Source organism: Phacochoerus africanus, chromosome 1 (assembly GCF_016906955.1).
Source record: "Phacochoerus africanus isolate WHEZ1 chromosome 1, ROS_Pafr_v1, whole genome shotgun sequence".
Classification (NCBI taxonomy): domain Eukaryota; kingdom Metazoa; phylum Chordata; class Mammalia; order Artiodactyla; family Suidae; genus Phacochoerus; species Phacochoerus africanus.
Genome location: NC_062544.1, coordinates 207,102,997 through 207,125,882, shown reverse-complemented (window position 1 = coordinate 207,125,882; position 22,886 = coordinate 207,102,997). Strand labels below are relative to the sequence as shown.

The 22,886-nt window shown below is 38.7% G+C and overlaps 1 protein-coding gene across 1 annotated transcript in view; it reads right to left on the bottom strand.

The window, feature by feature from the left end:
* The window catches only part of TPRG1 (tumor protein p63 regulated 1), a 139,015-nt gene that overhangs the window by 84,005 nt on the left and 32,124 nt on the right, over positions 1 to 22,886 (bottom strand). The window contains exon 3 of the mRNA XM_047788648.1: positions 14,602 to 14,693. Within this exon, the coding sequence (XP_047644604.1) occupies positions 14,602 to 14,693 (92 nt within the window). The remainder of the gene's footprint in view (positions 1 to 14,601; positions 14,694 to 22,886) is intronic.

Here is a 22,886-nt window from a genome sequence, read left to right as displayed (position 1 = left end):
ACAGCGTGATGTTAACTATAGGTTTTATTTAGATATTCTTTATCAAGTTGAAAGCTCACTCCCCCCATTATTTTTTGAGTTTTTGTCATGAATAGGTGTGTTGAATCTTGTCAAATGCTTTTTCTGAATGCATTGATTTGATCACATGATTTCTATTCTTAAGCCTGTGTATGGTAGATCATATTGATTAATTTTGTAATACAAAACCAGCCTTCCAAACCTGGAGTTAAACATCACTTGGTCAGAGTATATAATTATCTTTACATATTGCTGAATTTTATTTGTTAATGTTTTGTCATTTTTTTAACATCTATTTTCATGAGGGGTATTGGTCTGTAGTTTTAATTTTGTGCTGTCTTTGGATTTAGTATCAAGTTAATATTGAACTGGGAAGTGTTCTTGTCTGTTTTCCGAAAAGATTATGTAAATTGGTGTTCATTCTTCTCTAAACATTTAAGAGAATTCTCCAATGAAACCATCTGGGCCTGGATATTTCTTTGGGGGAAGGTTTTCATTACAAATTTAATTTTCTAGTTGTTATAAGGCTACTCAAATTATTTATTTAATCTTGGGTGAGTTGTGGTAGTTTGTGTGTATTCAGGAAGTGGTTCATTTTATCTAAGTTGTCAAATGTACTTGTGTTGAGTTGTTAGCTATAGTTTCTTATTATCTCTTTGCTGTTTACAGGGTTTGTAGTGACATCCCCTGTTTCATTCTTAACATTGGTAATTTGCATCTTCTTTTTTTTCTTTGTCAGCTTTCCTAGCAGTTTGTCAATTTTATTGAAATTTTCAGAGAACCAGCTTTTTGTTTCTTTAATTTTCCCTATTGTTTTTGTTTTTCATTATTTCTACTTTTATTGGTATTATTTCTACTTTTATTGGTATTATTTCCTTCATTCTTTTCACTTTGGGTTTGTATGTTCTTTTTTCTAATTTTTTGAATCTGGAGCTTATATCATTGACTTGGGATATTTTCTCAATTGATTTGAGCACTTTTCCTTTAGTTCTATAAAGGTCTTTCTCAGGACTGCTTTAGCTGCAGCACACACATTTTGAAATGTTGTAATTTTATGTACATTCCATTCAATAAACTTTTTAAAAAATTTTTTTAAGATGCTCTCTTTGACTACAGATTATTTACCAATATTTAGAGGTATGTTGTTTTGTTTCCAAGTGTTCAGAGATTTTCCTGTTATCTTTCTATTATTGATTTTTTGTTTGATTCCACTGTAGTCAGAGAACATACTCTGTTATGATTTTGACTATTTTAAATTTGACGAGGTTTGTAGGATATAATGGATCTTGGTATATGTTCTATGGGTGTTTGAAAAGAACATGTATCCTTGGTGGAGTTATTCTTGGCTATTACTTGCTAGAGTTCTATAAATGCTGATTGGGTTCTAGTGTTTTTAAGATCTTCTAAATCCTTGCTGACTTTCTGCCCATTTTTTATACCAGTTATTGAAAGAATGGTCTTGAGGTCTCCAACTATAATCATGGATTTTTCTATTTCCCCTTTCAGTTCTAACAGTTTTATTTCCCATATTTTTCAGCTCTATTGTTCAATGCATACATGTTTATGATTACCTTTGCTTCTTGGTGTATTAACCCTTTCATCATATACAATTTCCTCTCAGTTTCTCTGGTAATTTCCATTGCTCATAAGTCCACATTTTTATTAATTCACACAGCAGAGTATTTCAGAAACCACAGTAATTCTTAAACTTTTTAAATTTCTATTGAACATACTAGTAAAAGCAGGGCCTCTCTTCTCTTCACATTGATTACTCTCCCTAGAACCAACTTACTTTCCCTAAAACAGGGCATTTTGGGACAACCTAGGGACCCCATAGAGAGGAGACAATTTCCTCTTTGAGAATCAGGCAGCATGTTTATTCATATGAGACATAATAGTTGTTTGTATAACAGCTGTAGTGGCCTGTGTTGTTAGCCTCAATATTAAAATTAGGGTCTTATTTATTTTCTTTAATAAAACACACACTGGCAGTCCCCTAAAAAATCAAGACTAAGTTTAAATTACTGGGAAATTATTTCCAGAATCTATTACTTCTCTAATAATATCAAACACCTTATTTGATAGCTCCAAATGGAAATGCCTATATAGTGGTCATGAAAGAAACATAAAGGCAGTTGTATACTATAAACATTCTAAAATAATAATTATGATAATGATGATGTCCTGATTTTATTTCCTTTGTACAAATTCTCCTATCTCCTATGATTGATTTCAACATCCCAAGGTGAGGTCACTGGACATGGAGTTGGAAGAGATGCACTCAGTTGGCTGTCAAGAGTAGAGGAGCCACACACACCACTGCATCAGGGAAGAAAAAGGTGCCAGTAGAAGGCAGTAAGTAGTGACAAGGTGTTCACAAACTGGGAGCACATACCTTAACTAAAAACATTCAAACTCAAATTTTGAAAAATACTGAGCAGGGTGGAAATGGCTTATGGATCCCCAATTTGTGACTCCAGGAAAAAAAAAATCCAAACTCCTTAGCGTGGCATTCAAAATCCTTTACTTTCTGCTTCCTTTCTGCCTCTCTGGCTTGTTTCTAGTTCTCTGACTCTTGCTCAGGGTAAGTTAGCCACACTGAACTATTTGTGGTTCCCTGAGACTGTCTCTGTTACTCAGCACAGACTCTTCCCTCTTCCTGGGCTGTTCTTTCCCATCAAATCTTTTTGGAAATTTCTCTTCCTTCTTTAGTCCTGGATATGCCCTTGATCTACCTCAATAATGTAGATACATTGAGGTCTGTGCTCCCACATAATCATTTGCAGGACTGTGTATCACCATGTGTCACACTGTGTCATGACTTCATTTACACATCCTCCTTCCCCACAAGACTGAGAGCTCCTTCAAGATGGAAATTTTAAGAGTTCTCCTTATGGCTCAGTGGTAAGGAATCTGACTAGTAACCATGGGGATGTGGGTTAGATCCCTGGCCTCGCTCAGTGGGTTAAGGATCCAGCATTGCTATGAGCTGTGGTGAAGGTCACAGACATGGCTCAGATCCTGAGTTGCTGTGGTTGTAGTGTAGGCTGGTGGCTATAGCTCCAATTCGACCCCTGACCTGGGTACCTCCATATGCTGCAGGTGTGGCCCTAAAAAGACACACACACACAAAAAAAAAGATTGAAATTTTATCTTATTTGTTTCTGTATTTTCATCATTTAGGGTGGAGTCTTGGCTTATTTAAGGAGCTCAGTAAATACATAAATGGATGTATAAATGAGTAAATATTAATTAATAATAACAATAATAAAAGCTAACACTTAGGTGGCACATAATATGTAGCAAAAATTTGTGTGAGGCTTTATTAATATATTAAATAATTTAACCCTTAAATTAGTATCCCTCTTTACATTCCCATTTGATAAATGATAAAACTGAGGCCCAGAGGATATAAGAGATTTATGTACCAAGGTCATATAGCTAGTAAGTGATGGAGCTGCATTAGGGTTTTTTTTTTTTTCAGCTCTTGGCTCTTCCCATTCCTCCCTAATTCATAGCAGTCTTGGGAAAACACTTTCAGGTAAGTTTGTGATTGCAGTAACTAAATGCCCTCACTCTCCTATAATTCAGGCTACTCAGGGACCATTAGCTATCTGGATGAGCCTGCTGCCATTGGGGAAGTTATAGAGAAAAGCAATGAGTTTAATTAAGTGGTTGTCTAAAACACCCACCCAGTATAAATGGATTCTGGCAACAGAGGTGCTTTTGCTGCTGCCAGAGTACTGCCACAGGTCATTAACATCTTGATAGATTTGAGGCATTTTTCAGCCTGAGTACTTTCACCCAATGATGGAAGAAGTCTCGTTGGGCATTGAACTGCTTGGAGGGCCAGGATGATGGAGGGTAGGACTCTATGGGTGGACGTTATTAGTATCAGTGCGGGGCTTCAAACAGTAGATGACTCTATCAAAATTAAATGCAAATCAAGTGCATGATAGGTTCTGAGCCCCTACCATGTACCAGACACTGTACCAAGTCCCAGGAGATGGGCAGAGATGGGCTTATAAATGTCAATCAGAATCAGGCCCTAACTTAGAGTTCCCGTCATGGCTCAGTGGTTAACAAATCCAACTAGGAAAGATGAGGTTTCGGGTTCAATCCCTGGCCTTGCTCAGTGGGTTAAGGATCCGGCGTTGCTGTGAGCTGTGGTGCAGGTTGCAGACGCAGCTCGGATCCCATGTTGCTGTGGTTCTGGCGTAGGCCGGAGGCTACAGCTCTGATTTGACCTGTAGCCTGGGAAACTCCATATGCAGTTGCGGCCCTAAAAAGACAAAAAAACAAAAATAAAAAGAATCAGGCCCTAACTTAAGGAATGCTTTCCTCACAAGAAGCACAATGAACTATACTATGTAGCCTAAGGTGACCACAGAGAAGGTTATTCTGGTTGTGTGAATATGGAAAATATTTATGGCCACAGTATTTGTGAAGGACAGGAAAGGTCTGGATAGACAGGAAGTAGAGAAAGCACATGAAGTAGAGAAAATGAGATGAATACAATCATAAGACCAAGGCACTGCAACAGGAACTCTGGGGAAATAGCGGGCAGATGAATTTGACTGATAGAATTTGTTAAGAGGCATAATGGTAAATCAAGCCAGAAAGGGAATTCAATCCCTGACATGCAGAGTCTTAAAGATGCAAAAGAAGAGGATGCAGGTAGTGAGAATACACTGCTGTCCTCAGATCATGAGCATGACAGTGACCTACACCAATGCTCCAAATGTTTAATCATAGAAATCAGATTCAGGTTCATTATGACGTGGGGAGGGGTTCTGAGGGTCAGCATTGCTAACAAGTTCCCAGGTGCTGCTGTTGCTGCTGATTCCAAGACCACACTTTGAGTGGCAAAGTCTAGAATAGATGGAAGGATAAAAAAATGAGTGGAGTTGGATAGAAGCCACATTTCAAATTATTAATTTGCATATTACATTTATCATTCATGACTAAAGTATGTAGTAATCCCTGACTCTGCAGTCTATTTGGGGTTTTTTGGGGGGTATTTTTTTAAATTATTAGTAGCAGTATTTTTCGTTACAAAAGTAATTCAGCACACCTTTTTTTAAATTGCCTTTTTAGGGCCACACTCGTGGCATATGGATGTTCCCAGGCTAGGGGTCTAATCAGAGCTACAGCTGCCAGCCTACGCCCCAGGCACAGCAACACCAGATCCTTAACCCACCGAGCAAGGCCAGGGATCGAGCCCGCAACCTCATGGCTCCTAGTCAGATTCATTTCCGCTGCCCCACGACAGGAACACCTCAGCACTCCTTCTAATTAGACTCTACAACATAAGGTGTGATTGACCTTAGCCCATCAGCAGCATCCACCATTCCCTACAGGTATCTGACTCTTTTGGTTGATTCTGGGAAAAGACTAAATAAAGTCAAAAGGACAACACAAGGCCAGAAAGATCTGGAGAGGAAAAGAGGAAAAGGTCTCTGAACTTGCCCAACAAATCTCTGTCCTCCTCTGGGCAAACAATAGACAATCAACAAAGAAACCAGACATAGGCACAAAGATCATTTAACCAATTTAAACCATGGTGATCTCTGTGTCAGGAGATGAAAAATCACAAAAGGTAGCAAGAACAGAGCAAGGAGGTGACAACTAGGCTGGGAGAAAGGGCCCGTGAAGTCAAGCCCTTCTGTGACCCTTAATAAGTGGTTGCCCTTAGACAGGTCATTTAATTTCTGGGTTTTTTCATCCATAAAATAAAGACAATAACTCCTCTTTGCCTTCTCCCAGGGGTCTTTTTCAGGGTCAAATGTGAGGGCAGGTGTGAAAGTGAATACAGGCACTGCTGCTTTGGGGATTAGTGTAATCCAGAGGCACCTGGACCTGGAAAATGGTTCCCAGGCTCCTGTGTCTCAGTGTTGCTTTGCTCACAGGACATCTTTCTTTTCATTTAAACATCAAGGATAGCTCTTTCTTTCAGGAAATCATTCTAAATTAAGCAGAGATGCCCTGCACACTTCCACTTACCCCACCAAGCCCAAGAGGCAGAATCCTGAGTTTATCAATTGGTTTAAAGTCAGATAAGGGGCACCCATGAAATCTGGGCACAAGAGCAAAAGAACCATTTTAGCAACAGTCAAGGCAGCATAATGCATTGGAGCCCCATCTCTGCTACTTTAGAGCTGTGTGACTCTTCCGAGCCTCTATTTCCTCATCTGCAAACCGGAAGTAATATTTCCTACCTTGGACATTTGCTACGAGGGCTGAATTAAATGATAACCAACAAGTTTCTGCTGTGTAGCACAGGGAACTATATTCAATATCCTGTGATAAACCATAAACAAAAAGAATATGAAAAGAATATCTATGTATAACTAAGTCACTTTGCTGCACAGCAGAAATTAACACAACATTGTAAATCAACCACACTTCAGTAAACTGTTTTTTTTGAAAAAGTGAATAAAATTTTTAAATCAAATAAAAAGGTAAAAAAGATTGAATTATATGAAGAAGAATACTTTTAAAACTATAAATTTCTATAGAAATATGACCTATTTTTTATGCAAAAATGGGAGAATGCCCTATATTTTTTCATTTCTCTTTCCAGTTGTGGAGTGTTACTCTGGCCTACTGGTAAATAACCCTTACTTAGTGCTTCAATTTTAAAAGGATAATATAAACTTTGACATTTGTGTAGTCATTGACAGGTTAAAAGTAATTGTCCAATACATTACAAAACTACATGATATCTGAGAAAAGTGCAATGAAAAACCTAAGAAAAATGCCATTTAGAGATCATCAAAATTATACACATTATATCAATAAAATGGCAAGTGAATGGGAAGCACTTAACATAACATTTGGTACAATTTAAGTGCTCACTAAATGTTATATATTAATATTATAACAATCTTTGACAAAAATGCATGGGGAAAAGCTGGAATGATATATACCAAAAATTAACAGTAGCTGTGCTTCTCTCAAGAGCAGGGACTATCTAATGGACAGAAGAATGTATTAAGGCAAATTCAGTAATTTTTTAAAAAATGGAAAAGTCTAATCAAGTTCATCCAGCTACCCTGACAATAAGTTGCAGAGCCAGGAATCAACCCCAAGTCTACTGACTCCAAATTCAGGACTCTTTCTATGTCACCAGGCTGCTTCCTCAACTTCACTTTCACTCCACTGTTTATATGGTCAACAGAGATAGATGGATTTCAACAAAGTCTGAGGATAAAAACCCAGGTGGGCTTAGGGAGAGACAGGCTATGCAACATGTTGTATTTTCCATTGCGATGAAGAGCGAGAGTTACTTGATCCCAGCCACTAAAGGCAAGTCTTCTCGTTCAGGACTAAGAGGAATAAGCACAGCAACCCGCACCACCACTTCACACTAATGTCTGTGGAGGGAAGATCCTATCTCCTCCCACCTCCTTAACCACTGCAGACAAAGACATCTTGAGTACATTCAACTGAAGAGCCACTTCATTGCCATCATATCGCACTTTTGGAGACTCCGCAGAGTGTCAAGATGTTCTCCTTGGTGCTGGCTTAATGGACCACTTCTAACAGGGTACACACTATTTATTTATAGTCCTTTCCCAGAAGCGCCAGGAAAGACAGTGAGAGAAGGAGAGAAAGTTGAGATAAACATCATCCTGTCTTCATAGCAGATAGGCTGGGCTGGGATGGAGTGTTGGGTCTAACTGGAGCTTCCTTACGGTATTCTTTTTTGTTATTATTAAAGTGTAATTGATTTACAATGCTGTGCCAATTTCTGCTGTATAGCAAAGTGACTCAGTCATACATATATATACATTCCCTTATATTGTCATCCAACATGGTTCATCCCAAGAAACTGGATATAGTTCTCCTCAGGGTATTCTTAATGGTTTCAGCTAACTGGGATCTCAATGGAGTTGACTGCATCTCTCCAGTTCTCCTTTTGGTCTCTCTGTCCATTCTTCTCTTATTCTCTACCCAAGTGCCTTCAAACTCATTTTCTAATTTTGCTGAATAATATATGTGTATAAATGCATAGCATTGCAGAGAAGCTCATTTGAACAAATTTGAGTGATAGCCCTTGGAAAATGCCTTGACTGACTTAATTTCATGCCCTTAGCATCTATAGAGGGCAAGGCTATACAAATATGTCAGGATTACTGTCTCTTTTGAAAATGACTAAGGGAGATGACATTAGGACCATCTTTACCATAGATGGTACCACCATCTATTAACAACTATCTATCAACACCACCATGAAGAGGCTCTATGGAAACCTCAGACACATTTTTCCCCAAAACTATATTCAACAAGTTCTATAAAAAGGAAATGACAAGACTGTTGGGAGGATTAAGTGATACTGTGTGCCCAAAGTGTCTTCTCCAGTGTTTGGCATATGGTGGTTTCACAATAAAGTAGTTACCATGTCTTTCTAAACCTGGGACGGTGGCACAGAAAACTCATCAGTTTGCCAGGTTATAGCCCAAGCATGGCCCTAAACTCTCTCCTCACAGATGATTAAACACAAAGACCCACAAAGGCCAGCTATGTCAGTTATCAGTTTATTGCTTCTCAGTTCCTAATGCATACTTCAATATATACTCTGTGTTAAACAACAGAATTCCTTTAAGCATGTCTGTCTTCCAGTGTGCACCATGTTATGCTTTTGCAATAAAGAGCATTAGAGAGATAGAAAGGAAGTGGTTTTTTGTAATTTCTGGCTTGGGCTGGGGGTCAGCAGTACAGGTATGAGAGCAGCCAATGGCCTCTGCCCCAGCCAGAATGCAGACCCTCTGCAGGCTTGCCGTCTCTGCTTGGCAGTAATCTTTCCTCAGCCACTTTCATCCATGCATCAGTGAAAAAGTGACGTTTTGCTGAATTGGATAATAGTTTTTGAATGCTGGAAGGATATTTCCTCAATGTTTTAGTGCTGTGACACTGTCACAGCCACAGACATAACACATTTTTAAACTTTTTATTGTTGAAGTATAGTTGTTTTACAGTGTTAGTGTCAGGTGCATAGCAAAGTGATTCAGATAGATAGATAGATAGATAGATAGATAGATAGATAGATAGATAGATAGATGATAGATAGATAGATAGATAGATAGATAGATAGATAGATAGATGATAGATAGATAGACAGGCAGGCAGGCAGGCAGACAGACAGACAGATAGATAGATAGATGTAGATAGATAATTTTCCACTATATGTTATTACAAAATATTTAGTATGGTTCCCTGTGCTATAGGTTGGTTATCTATTTTACATATATATATATATATATATATATATATATAGAGAGAGAGAGAGAGAGAGAGAGAGAGTGTGTGTGTGTGTGTGTGTGTGTGTGTGTGTGTGTGTGTGTGTGTATCAACCCCAAACTCCTAATTCATCCCTCCTTCCCCTTCCTCTTTGGTAACCATAAGTTTATTTTCTAGTTCTGTGGATCTATTTCTGTTTTGTATATAAGTTTATTTGTATCATTTGGTTTTTAGATTACACATATAAGGGCTATTATATGATATTTGCCTTTCTCTGTCTGGTTCATTTAGTATGATAGTATCTAGGTCCATCCATGTTGCTATAAATGGCATTATTTCATTCATTTTTATGGCTGAGTAATATGTATATACATATGCATCACATCTTTAATGATTCCTCTGTCAATGGACATTTAGACTGCTTCCATGTTTTGATTATTGCGAACATTGAGGGTGCATTTATTAAAGTTTTCTCCAGATATATGCCCAGGAGTGGGATTATAGGATTGTATGATAACTCTACTTCTGGTTTCTTTTTTTTTCTTTTTAAGGAGACTCCATACTGTTCTCCATGACATATCTTTAAACAATCCTCATTGTTAACATATCCCCCATTAGGTATAGACAATGAACAAAAGAATAAATCAAACACTGATCGCCAAGGTTTTCTTACTTCCATGATGTAATTGCTTCCACCAGGGCCAATTCCAAGCTACCGACAGGACACAGGATATTGGTGTGTGTGTAGTTGGTAAGAGATGAGCAGGAGCACACGGTCATGTATTATTCCCACCATGCAAATAGAATAGGCAAGAGTGTATGTAACAGCAAAAGGAGCCAAAATAATCAGAAGATGGGGACTTTTTATTTTTTTTTTTCTTTTTGGGGCCACACCTGCGCATATGGATGTTCCCAGGCTACAGGTTGAATCAGAGCTATACCTGCTGGCCAAGGCCACAGCCACAGCTGTGAGAGATCAGAGCCGTGTCTATGACCTACACCACAGCTCACGGCAACGCCAGATCCTTAACCCACTGAGTGAGGCAATTTACTTGGCATGAAACTAATTTAATTTAGCATACTATAATAATTTGTGAAACTATATAATTTAAATAATTTAACAATTGGCTCTCAAAATTCATGAAATTAGACCATTCCCCTCTTATGAGCCAGGGTGAAGCTCTGGCATGCCACTGAACCAGACCCTCACTGATATTGCCCAAGTATCAGATTTGTCAGCTAGCCACCCACCTATTCCTTTATCCTCCACATTTCAAACATGTACAGGCCACCAACCCTCATCCACAGTTCCAAATTCAGAAAAGCTCTGAAAACCACAGCCAGGGCACAAACTCACTTTGCAATAAAACTAGATCTGGACCAGCATGAAGCCATTTATTCTAATATCATGTTTCCCTGCAAAAAAAAATATTAATGTTTGATTATGGAGGGCTGCCCCAGACTTCCATTTGGGACATAAATAAAATACACATTGTGTTACATTTATAAAATCTGAAAAACTCTCAACTAATTCATGAGGTCCCAAGGGTTTTGGACAAGGGATTTTGGAATTTCAGTGATTTTTATAAAATAGAAATAGCTTCACATTTTCTCACCCATCCATACCTCTCTGTCACCTAAGGGATAGAATTAAAGTTCTTAAACATGATACACAAGGTCCATGAGCACTTTTCAAGCTTCCCCTCAACAGTTCCCACCTTGCCCTTCCATATCAAACTACATCTAGGAGTCTGACCACACATGACTAAAGATGGAGCTGGGCTCATTAGTCATCCCACATCTACTCCTTACATTCTGTGGGAAAGAATCGAATCCAGCTAATGCAGGGGTGTGGTCCATATTTTTTGCTCTATCACTTATGTGATATTCATCTGGCCACTTCACCTTCTCTTCCTCACTTGCCATCTGTAAAGTGGGAATCCTAAAACCAGCAAGAATATAGGGAGTATAAAGTAAGTTCATGACCGTGAAGATAGTTTGTAATTTGCTGAATACGCCATCAATAGGGTTTTTACTATTCATCATTCTGAAACTGGAATACTGGTTTGAAAACACACTTTCTTCACTTTTTTTTTAATTAAAGTATAGTTGATTTACAAAGTTGTGAAAACAGACTTTCTTTCAATCATTGGATGACCAGCCTGGGATTTCTCATCTCCTCAAAAGGAGCTGAATGCTGACATAAAGCCCAGTCATTTCTGTCATATACAAAAGTGTTATGAAGAGTTCTCTTGTGGCACAGTAAGCTAAGGATCTGGCATTATCATTGCCATGGGTCAGGTCTCTGTTGTGATGTGGGTTTAGTCCCTGGCTTGGGAACATCCACAGGCCATATGTGTAGCCAAAAAAAAAAAAAAAGTGTTATGCTTGAAAAGAGCTTTGGCAAGGTTGGGGAAATTGGTCTGTATCACAGCCCCTATAACTCATAAGAATGGGTGGGTTTTATTCCATTAGAAAGAAGAGGAAAGGGGACAAAAGGAGCCTCAGGCTCTCACCTTTCTGTGGCCCTGTATGTGCTTGTTTTGCTTAGTTTTGTCACTGTTATTTTGGAGGTTTTGTTTTTTGTTTGATTGTTTTTACTGTTGTTTTTTGCCTTTCCCTACATTGCTGCCCTACAAACAAACAAACAGAAAATTTAAGTGCAAAAGCATGGATTGGGAGTTTGGGACTGGTATATGCACACTATTGTATTTGGAAAGGATGGTCAATGGGGACCTGCTGTATAGCCCAGGGAACCCAGAATTCTGTGATAAACCATACGGCAAAGAATCTGAAAAAGAATGGATATGTGTATGTGTATAACTGAATCAGTTTTCTGTACAGCAGAAATTAACTTGACATTGTGAGACAGCTATACTTCAATGAAATTTTTAACAATGAAAAAAAAAATACCACAACAATAAAACCTATATGCATGCTCCTCCTTTGACAAACAGCTTCCTAGCTTCTACTTGAACAGTTGCAGTGACTGGGAGCCTATTCATTTAGTCCAGATGTCTGAACCATCGTTATAACTGGCAGCCCTTTCCCTTACACGAAGGCAGTATGAACTAGCCATAGGATTAACAGGCAAAGAAAAGAAACCAGGAAATTCTTACTATGGTAGAAATGACTGAAATCAAATCTGTTCTTGAAAATAGCTTTTGATGAAGGGCTTGGGGAAGAAAAGTAAAGGAAGTTTGGCAGAGAGGATGACCAAAAAAGAACATAAAAATCCTATTATTTAAAGGGGATAAATGGGTTCCAATGTGCAAAGGAAGCAAGTCTTACAGAAAATATGCAAATATAATTACTTGAAATTCTATATGCACAGGATACATACCGTTTTATTGTCCTTAATATAGATGAGTGCAACAAAACAAAAGAGAAATAGAAAACCAGTTGCCAGAGAGTCATTACCAATTCTTTGAGCGTCCTATTAAGTTCAGAGCTAAGAACAAAACTTGGGTCTTTGGGGCAAAGCTTTTCATATTTATCTGAAAAATGCTGGTTTTAGCAATCACCCTCGTGGATGTTAAATCAAGCACACAATTATAGTGCTAAGCCTCCATGCAGATCACACAAGCAGATTTATCTTTTGACAATTGATATCTTCAGGCCATTATAATCACTGAATAAAAACATTGAAACAAACAAAAGACCAAGTCAAATTTCTATACAAATAAAACAAAACAAAACATGCACCATTAAAGAAATTAAGGATTCTATTATTTGAGAGTTCAAAAACAGCCACCAATGGATTTTGAAAGACCACATTTGTCCAATCCTTCTTATAAATGAAATCCATTGTAGAAGCAAAATAGGTAAGTGTTTACTTCTGATGTAACCTTCAGAATTTAAGTAGACATGTATCCTAATCAAGGCAGAGTTTTCATCTGCATAAGTCATATTTTACTCTGTAGATGGGAGGTGAAGTGTGGAGAATAAAATGGAGCTTGGCAAAGTGAATAAACAAAAAGGCTTTTCATTAAAGGTAACCCAGAGATGACAGAGGTAGAGATGGATATGATAGAAATAAAGATAGAGGCTACCAAAAAAAAGCTTTTTACCAAGAGTCAGTACTTGGGAATGGAGGAAGGATAGTAATATCCACTGAAAATCCACTCTGTGCTGGGGACTTTGCTAAGAATTTTACAATGTTATTTTTTCAGTCTTCATAACAAATCTTCAGGTATATAGCATTATCTTCAATTTATAGATGAAGCCATAAATGCTTAGAAGTTGTCAGGTTGGTTTTCAAAAGTTGATTTTAATTCAATTCTTAGAATGCATTTGAAAAAATAATGTAATACAGTGGTGAGACAGATGGGCTCACAATTTATTTGGTCCTGCATTCCATTGATTGAGGAATTTGTTCTGCTCTCTGAATGGTGGAATAGTTCAGTGTTGTCTTCCTAAAATTTACTCAAAGAAGAAGTCCCTCCCAGAAGTATAGAAATTTCTGGGCTTTTCTGCTAGAACTTTTGATGACCTTATACCTAAGAAAACTTCTGTACCAATTAAGTGTCTGAAACAGAGTTCTAATTGCATTTTCCATTTAATATTTTGAATGCTGCGGAAGAAAAGAGGTGCCTCTTACCCTTATTATGTGCATATTTTACTTATTATTGTAAAGATCGTGGCATTCCTAATAGTCACTGGGTGGTGAAGAAAAGGTCACACAGACACTAGAGTTTCAGTGTAGGACAGAAAGGTAACCATCTTCATGGTGCCTTTTGCAATGAAAACCCTGGTAGCTAAGCTAAGCCATGAGGGTGAATGGAGTAGTTATTTATGTGACAAGGACTTCAGTGTTAGATTTGGTTTTTATCCTAACTCTGGACAGGTGGCCTGTCTTCTCTACCTGTGTGATTTCTCTAGTTTTGTTGCTCATGTTATTGTATGTAAGATAAACTTCACACTGTACATGTTGGCCTCATTCATCTTCTTTCCTAACTTTTCTTTCCACAGAACCCAGAGTAGGATGCTTAGTAGCCTGAGATAGTTGGAAAGAGAGTGCTTATAAGAGACAGAGATTGGAACTAGGGAGTTAGGAGGCTAATGCAATAGTCCTTGAGAAAATTATGTGGGCCTGACCTAATGTAGTCATAGTGATGGTTGAATAGAGCAACTAGCCTGGGAAACAGTGGCAGGGGTCAAACCTGGTCATATCGTCAGCCATGGCACACCACGAAGCTTTGCTCTCCAACTGGATATGTCAATTAATTATCTTACACAGTATCCAAGAGAAATTCTTCCATATGACTGTCTCCTATTCTATTATGTTGTCAAGGAAAATACTATACTTCCACTGCCCTTCAGTTAGTTTTAAATACTCACTCTGTCAAGAGCCAGAAGCCTTGAATTGTCTCTCCAGAAGTCTTGGCTATGTGGCCTTTCAAGTCTTCCATGGCAGTCTCAATGGTGCCCGGCTGAGTGGGAAAAAGAAAATACCTAGTTGAGAGAAGACAAAGTCAGTCCTCCTTGTGCTCATGATTAGTTATCATATCCCTGCAGCTCCTCCAGAAAGCTGACCAGGAAAAATCATTCTTGGATTTTCCTATTTGTCATAGGCACTGCCTGCCGGAGAGCTTACTCTTGAACTCTGGTATTTAGTAAGCTGCTCTCCTTGGGTGGGACAAAAGTGATCCAAGTCTTATGAGACTGACTTACTCATAATTTCACATAGAAATGAAGACAGCCATTTTCAGAGGACCAGTTATTCTGATAAACAAATGTAAACGGAACCTTTCTTTCTTCAAAGAGTACATGGCAATAACATACAGAAGAGAAACCTTCTTCCAATGTTCTGACTATAATTTTAGCTGGCTCTGGGAAGTAAACCGTTGTGGTTTCTTTATCTCTCTTTTTTCACCCTTCTCCAAATAGGTATTCCTACTATGTGCCTACATAGTAGCTTAAAAATGGGTTAACCCTATCTTAATAATAAATCCATACGTCTTCTAGCTCAGTGAGTCTTAAACTTCAGTACACATCAGAATCACCTGAAGTGTGTTTTAAAATACAGGTTTCTGGGCACAGTCCCTAGAGTTTCTGATTCAGTAGTTCTGAGGTAGGTCTGAGAATATGCATTTATAATAAGTTCCCAGGGAATGCTGTAGGTGTGGAACTCTAATGTGAGAACCACTATTCTCTAGGCAATCACTCTCAGCCTTGGCTACCCATCAGAATCACCAGGAGAGCTTTGAAAAATCCTAATTCCCAGGCTGTATACCTGCCCAATTCTATCAGATACTCAGTGGATGGGGCCCACATAACAGTACATCTGGATTTTTTAAAAGCATCCCAGAAGACTCCAATATGTAGCAGCTCATAGCTTACATATTATAAGCCATTTCATTTTTTAGGTGTGGAAACAAGGATCTGTGTAAGGAAGAAATTCATCACATTCACTCAGCTAACAAATGGCAGACAAGACAGGAAACCCAGACATTCCATGTCCAGGCCTACAACACAGTTCTGGCCTCATGCCCAACACTGGGACAAGGATGTTGCAAGTTCTCATATAGTCTCTCTACAATAGGGCTTTATGCTACACATCTACTCTTCCATAAATATTAATATTCCTAATCCTCCTAGCCTGAGACCTTTCTCTCCCAAAACAAAATGGAACATCAGCAGAGCTAGGACCCATTCAAATATCTTCCTCCCGCAGAGAAAAGGTGGTTGTAGGATTTTGGTTTACTTGTTTTCTCAGTCAATGATAAAAGGCTTTGAAAGATGTTGGCCACAGAGTCCACTGGTTAAGAAAAATCTCACAAGAGTTCACATGTGAAGTATAGAAAAGGGATGGATCTGCCTCAGATGAGGTGGTGGCAAAAAGTACAGAATTTACTGACTTAGCTCTCCCCTCCCCTTCGATTAACTCCACACAGCCCATGTCATGTAGGAAATGGACAGGACAACTACATAGAGTCGAGAGAGCTGGGTACATGTTCCGGATCTATCATGAATACAGTCTGTGACCCACAGACAATTATTTGACTTTCCTCAGCCTCTATTTCTTTATCTACAAGACAACTCATTAGACAGAACCAAAGCTTCTAAGCCAAGCTAATGATCAAAACCTCCTGGAACATCTTTAAGAAAATATGATCACAGCCTTTATACCAAGAGATTCTGATGTCTCAATTTTTAAAAGTTTCCCGTAGAATTGAATAGTCAGCCAGCGGACTGATTGATTTCTGATTCTATTGTCATCCTCTGCTGCTGGTTAAAGGGTTGTCAGAAAGCTGATAGGGCACCCCATGCCTGCTGAAACCCAAGGGTCATGAAATCAGCAAGCTCTGGGACCTTAATCAAGTACACCTTGAGCTCCCACTGATAATGAGGTTATGCCAACATGACTGGTTTCAAGTGATCCTGCTGGTAGGACTGAAGTACCCTGCAGGGAAATTTCCTATGATTCCATGACAACTGTCCCAACACCCTTCCTCAGCTCCCTGTGACACAGCCTGACTCGATCAGGCCTACCGGTCAGAGTTCTCAAAAAAAAAAAAAATCATACTTTCTTTGATGACTCATCATGGCTATATTTCTTATATCTCTTCCTATGTTCACATCATTTCTGCCTCAAGCTAATATAGCTTGGTAGTGAAATGAATGCTTTTCAGATGAAAAGAATTATATGCAGAGTTGGAGAATAATGAAATAATTCTAAAATAAGCATTTCGTTGAATGCTTTTATACCAGGCATTTTTCCAAAAATATGTGAAGATGAATTTTAAAAAATGGAGAATTTTTCCAAACCTAACTTGTCTTCCCTATGGGAAGCAATTGGCAAAATCTATCAAAGTGATCTATCTTTCGATACACACATTCCATTTCTGTGAAGTTATACTATACATACTCTTGTATATGCACAAAATGACATATATATATAAAGTGTCCCTTGCAGTCTTGTTTGTGGCTAGCAAAAATTCAGAAATCAAGCAAATGTCTATCAATAGCAGACTTGTTAGATATATTATGTTACATATCCATGCAATGAAATATGATAAATATATAAAAACAATGAAGAAACATGTTAATATGGAAAGACTTCAAAATATATTAAGTGAAAGAAAACATGCTCAGAAGAAAGGGTAAATATGCCACATTTTTGTGTGAAAAAAAGGAGAATGAATAAGAAAAAGTATCTATTTGTACATTCCTAAAGTCACTCAAGAAGGATGCATAGAAAATAGTAACAGTGGGAGTTCCCATCATGACTCAGTGGTTAATGAATCTGACTAGGAACCATGAGGTTATGGGTTCAATCCCTGGCCTTGTTCAGTGGGTTAGGGATCCGGCATTGCCATGAGCTGTGGTGTAGGTTGCTGATGCAGCTTGGATCCCCACTTTGCTGTGGCTGTGGCATAGGCTGGTGGCTACAGCTCTGATTGGACCCCTAGCCTGAGAACCTCCATATGCCACAGGAGTGGCCCGAGAAATGGCAAAAAGACAAAAAAAAAAAAAAAGGAAAATAGTAACAGTGGTACTCTAAAAGTAGGGAACCTGATGAATGGTGATGGTGGAGAGAGGGGTTTTCCTGCACATGTTGTCAGGAATTAAATGTTAACAATACAGTGTATTCTGGGAGTTCTCATTGTGGCTCAGTAGGTTAAGAACTTGACTAGTATCCATGAGGATGTGGGTTCAATCCTTGGCCTCACTCAGTGGGTTAAAGGATCTGGTGTTGCTATGAGCTGTGGTGTAGGTCACAGATGTAGCTCAGATCCCACATTGCTGTGGCTGTGGCGTAAGCCAGCAGCTGCAGCTCTGATTCAAATCCCTAGCTTGGGAACTTTCATATGCCATAGGTATGGCCCTGAAAAGCAAAAATAAATAATAAATAAATAAAGTGTATTCTTTACATAATGGTTCGGAAGTCTCTGGAGTTCTATCTGTGTGCTCACTGCCTGTGTTCTTACCTTCAGCAAAAGCATCAATCAAGCCTTTAGGGAACAGTTATGCATTCTATCCTGAAAGAATATTTTACTCTCCTCCATTTGTTATTATTGGTTACTATAATAAATTAACTTCAGCCATTTAGTGTCAAAAATGAAATAGAGTGTGTGAACACTTTGACTTGGGTCCAGGACAAGGTTTTAAATCTCAGCCTTTCCATTTGCTGTGAGACTCATGATAAGTCACCTTGTCACCCCATGCATCAGTTTACTCATTTGTTAGGTAGCAAAAATGACATTAACTATAACATAGCTGTCAGGAAATGCCAAAATCACTTGGTAATGCTGAATCATGAGATACTTTATTATCATTCTTCTTGTTAGTATTAAATAGAAGGGAAATCTTTGTACCAGGATTTGGGAATCAAATGGTTACTGCAATGGAGCAATTAGCTCTGAGCCTCTTCACAGCCTAAGACTAATAGGACAGGATGATGGAATGTGCTCATCATGCGATAAAAAGAAAGCTTCTCAAGAGAGCACACATGGATTGCTAATTCTAAATTTTAAGAAAAAATCATTAGGGGGATCCTTATCTATAAGTCACTAAATAGGATAATGGGCAATATCATCTCTAAGAATCTAGCAGTAAATATTTTCAGTCAAAACAAATGTACTGAGGAAATTTCAAAGACATATGTATTTGTTTCCTCATGTTTCCTGGAGCTAGCCTAGCCCGGGACCAGCTGTCACACAAACAATATTCATGTCTGCTGCTAATATTTTCCCATGTTCTGGGAAAGGTTTCTTGACTCCCCTCCTTACACTAAAATCTTTTGATTGACAGTGAGAGGAGGGGGCAGGATAAAAATAATGCTCCTAGGGACTCACACACAATATGATTTCTTTCATGGATGTCAGCACGTCCAGACAGGGTTTGCTCTGTGGCAAATGCATAAGGTAAGAAAACCAGCTCTAAAGTGGATGTGATTTGTAAAGCCCAGGCAAATGTGTTGCTCCCTGAAAAGGAAGGAAATGCATCTTATTTCATTATCGCTAAGTGTCTGCCCTCAGATAGAAACATCAACTTCATTACAATCTCCAAAAGGTGTTAGTGTGAGGAAGGGAGTCAAGGAACCTTCTGCCGCCAGTGAGATAGATGATTTCTGAGCCGGAAAGCAGCTCACACACCCAATAACAATACAACTAGTATATTTAGTCATTCCCAATTTGAGAGCAAGACATGGGGAACCCTATAGTAAGAGAAAAGGGAAAAGGAGAGAGTATGAAAGCCAAATTAGTGTCATGAAGGCAACGACATCTCTCCACACAATGGGAAGTCCCAAACCTGCTTATTAAAGTCTCGTTGCTCACAATAGAACACAGGCTATAAAAAGGCCACGGGGAACCATTAATTAAATACTAAAAGATCAAATAGTTTTAGTCCCATTAGTTTGTATGTAATTTACATTCTCAAGTATAAATTTAGAGATAATTCCCCATCTCTAATCGCTTTCAAATTTCTGATAAGGTATCTGCAAATATAGATTCCTACAGGGAGTTTAAATATATCTTTCCCCATGCAGATCGAGTATTGTTCCTTTCATAAGTTGCTTTTGAATATCACTCCACACAACTAAAGTGATTATCATAATATACCTCGAGTTATTAGCCTTGAGGGGTACTTTTGTTGAGAGAAGGCAGTAGGCCATTTTTAGACATGTCTAAGCAATAATAACAGATGAACAAAAATAGGAGGAAAAGGTTATCCAAGCAGACTGATAGCGAGGGGTTCAGACCTTCATTACTGTGACTTTTCATTCATTGTCCAAGGTCAGAGGCAGTGGATGGTGGTGGAAAGTGCCAGGAATCTTGGGTTTCAGGGCTGCCTTGGCCCCTAAGTCGCTGGTTGCCTTTGGACAAGTCACATCTCTTTTGCATGTCCCAGGCATGGGATTAGCTATTCTCTGAGGTCTGTCCTGGCTCTGAACAAGAATGTTTCTAAGCTCTATTGGAAGACCAAAGTTGCAGGAAATAAAGTATAGGCTGGGAGCCTGAGGGGAGGAAGCAACAATCCAGAGAGACCCATGAAGAATGCAAAAGGCTTAAAGGAACAGATTCACTTCTTTTACAACCTGGTGTATAGAGATGTTACCTAAAGCATGATCTTATGATGCTAAAAATGCCTCTTGTTTGTCCTAAACTGATTTATTCTTCCATATTCATTATGTTTTCACATATTCAGCTTGAAATTCATCTCATTGGTCCTCCTTATTATAGCATTGGATGTGCACTCCTGGAAGATGAGAACTGTGTGTTCTCCTGTCTCAACAAACTAAGGCAAAATATCCTTCCCAGATTAAAAGATATGAACAAGAAACAGCCTAAATACTCAGCAAAACTTAAATAAAGTATAGTACATCTCTGTAGCAGGATGTTATAGAGTGATGAAAATGATTTTTCAGACATGTAGTTATTGACATAAGACCAATTTGACATGTAATGCTATTTTTGCACAATAAAATATAAGGGGAAAAAAAAGGGAAGAAAAGAAATGCACCAAAATGTATAAAAGCACATTTATATATTTTGGCTAACTTCAAGCTGTGGGTTTATGGTGATTTTATCTTGCTTATCCACATTTTCCTTTTTCTTTTTTTCCAATAAACAGCTTCTTGTGAAATTACTTTAAAACTTTTAATAAAATGCCTGGCCAAGGAATTTCTCCATTCAGTCACTTACTGCTCTTCTGAATTTGCAACATGTATTCTTTAAATTCTTACACTATAAATTTATTTTTTTAAATTACTGCATAGGATCACAGAACTATGAGTGGGAATTGGGAAACACTGGCTCAAACCCTAGCTTTGCTACTTACTAGCCTCTTGGGCAAGTCAGTGCTCACTAACTTCCCCTCTCTGAGTGAGCAACTTCCACTCTCTGGGCATTAGCTGCCTCTGAAAATGAGACCATTGACTAGCAACTTGGCGTTTATAAAGTGTGGTCTGTGGACAGAAATTATGAGTATTGCCAGAGAGTTTATATAAATGCAGAATTCAAGGCCTTAACCCAGATCTGCTGAATCCAGCAAGTGTTTCAACAAGCTCTCCAGGTGATCTGTCTGCAGGACAAAGCCTGAGAACCACTAAGCAAGATCATCTGTAGATCTCATTTTTGTTCCAAGAAATGATACCTTCTGATGAATGTTTCATAGATCTGAGTCATTCAGAGTCTTGGCCTTATCTAATTATCCCTTGAGAAAATGAGTTAGCTTCCTTCATTTGAACGTCTTTCCTACTACAGAGCCCAGAGGTCATGGTGAGGTCATGGGCACCTTACAATGCCAGACCAACAAAAATAGGGCAGTTTCAGTTGAGCCAACAATTGTATTTTCATTATCCTATTATGCATTAAAGCACATTCATTGTATTCACATGCTCAAAAATAAATCATCATATTTGCCTCCTGATCTGAAGAAAAGTGAGTGCTGCCTGCCTTACAGCTACCTCCTAAAAGTCCTAGGGTCTACCTTAGATTCACTGATAACATTAGACAAAGCTTTTCCTTCCCAAGCTTTTGAGAACTTAAAGTTGGTTTATATATACCTGATAGAGAAGACGTTCTTCACATGAATCAAGATCAATCATTGAAAATCTTTACAAAGGGGCCATAAGTTCCATTGCACATTATGGTAAAAAGAGCACTGGACTTAGGAACAGAAGATACAGATTCTAGCTACTGCTCTTCCACTAATATTTTATGACCTAGGTCACTCCACTTCCCTGAAACTTCAGTACATTTACCATTAAAGTGAGAGTGATAAGCCCTCCCCTGACTACTTCACAGTGCTGCTCTAGGGGACTGGAGCCACACAAATAAGCTACGTAGAGCCACACAAATAAATGCATCATGTAAATAAATACACACATTCATATATCCTGTTGTAGCTTTAGACTGTGTCAATTTAGCTAAGCTGGAAGGACATTTTCTAGAATTCCCTCTCCCATCTGCTTCCAAATTCAGCTTGGCCACAAGAGATATTTGTGTCAGATTCGAAAGGAAGAAGTGAAACATCAGTCATGTTCCTTGCTGGAGATCAGGGCAGGCCAACAGGCCTGACATAGCTCAGGTTCATAGCTGCCGATCTCCTGATTCACTTGTTGGCATGGAGATGAGGGCAGCCCCTGGACCTATAGCTGCTTGTGTTACAGTCAGACTTCCTCCCTCAGATCCTCCTTCCCCCAGGTGGGGTAAGTGCAGCTCAATGGAGAAGAACACCAGCTTCTCCGAAAGAGATTCACACTTGCAAGTTCAGACTTGGTGGGAGAGGGACCATGTTCCATTTTTCCTTCATAAGTGCCACTCAAGCATAAGGAATTCTAGTCTGTCCATGCAGATTCCGTTTTTCCCCTATTCCCTATTCCTACTTCCCTATTGGCTATAGGCCAATCAGTTGACCTCTAGCCACTTCGGACCCATCATCAGATGCAAAGACAACAGCTTCATACAAACTTCTCAGGCAACTGTCAGTTGCACCAGCTTCCAGTGATAAATCCCTTATTCTGTATCACTCATCACTGTTCATCTCTCATCAAATCCTCACAGATACACCATATCACTATCAAAGATAAGGACATTTCAGAGGATGCTTTTATTTCCTTCACAGCTGTATCTTACAACTTAACTTTGCATATTCGATGAAGTTTATACACTTTG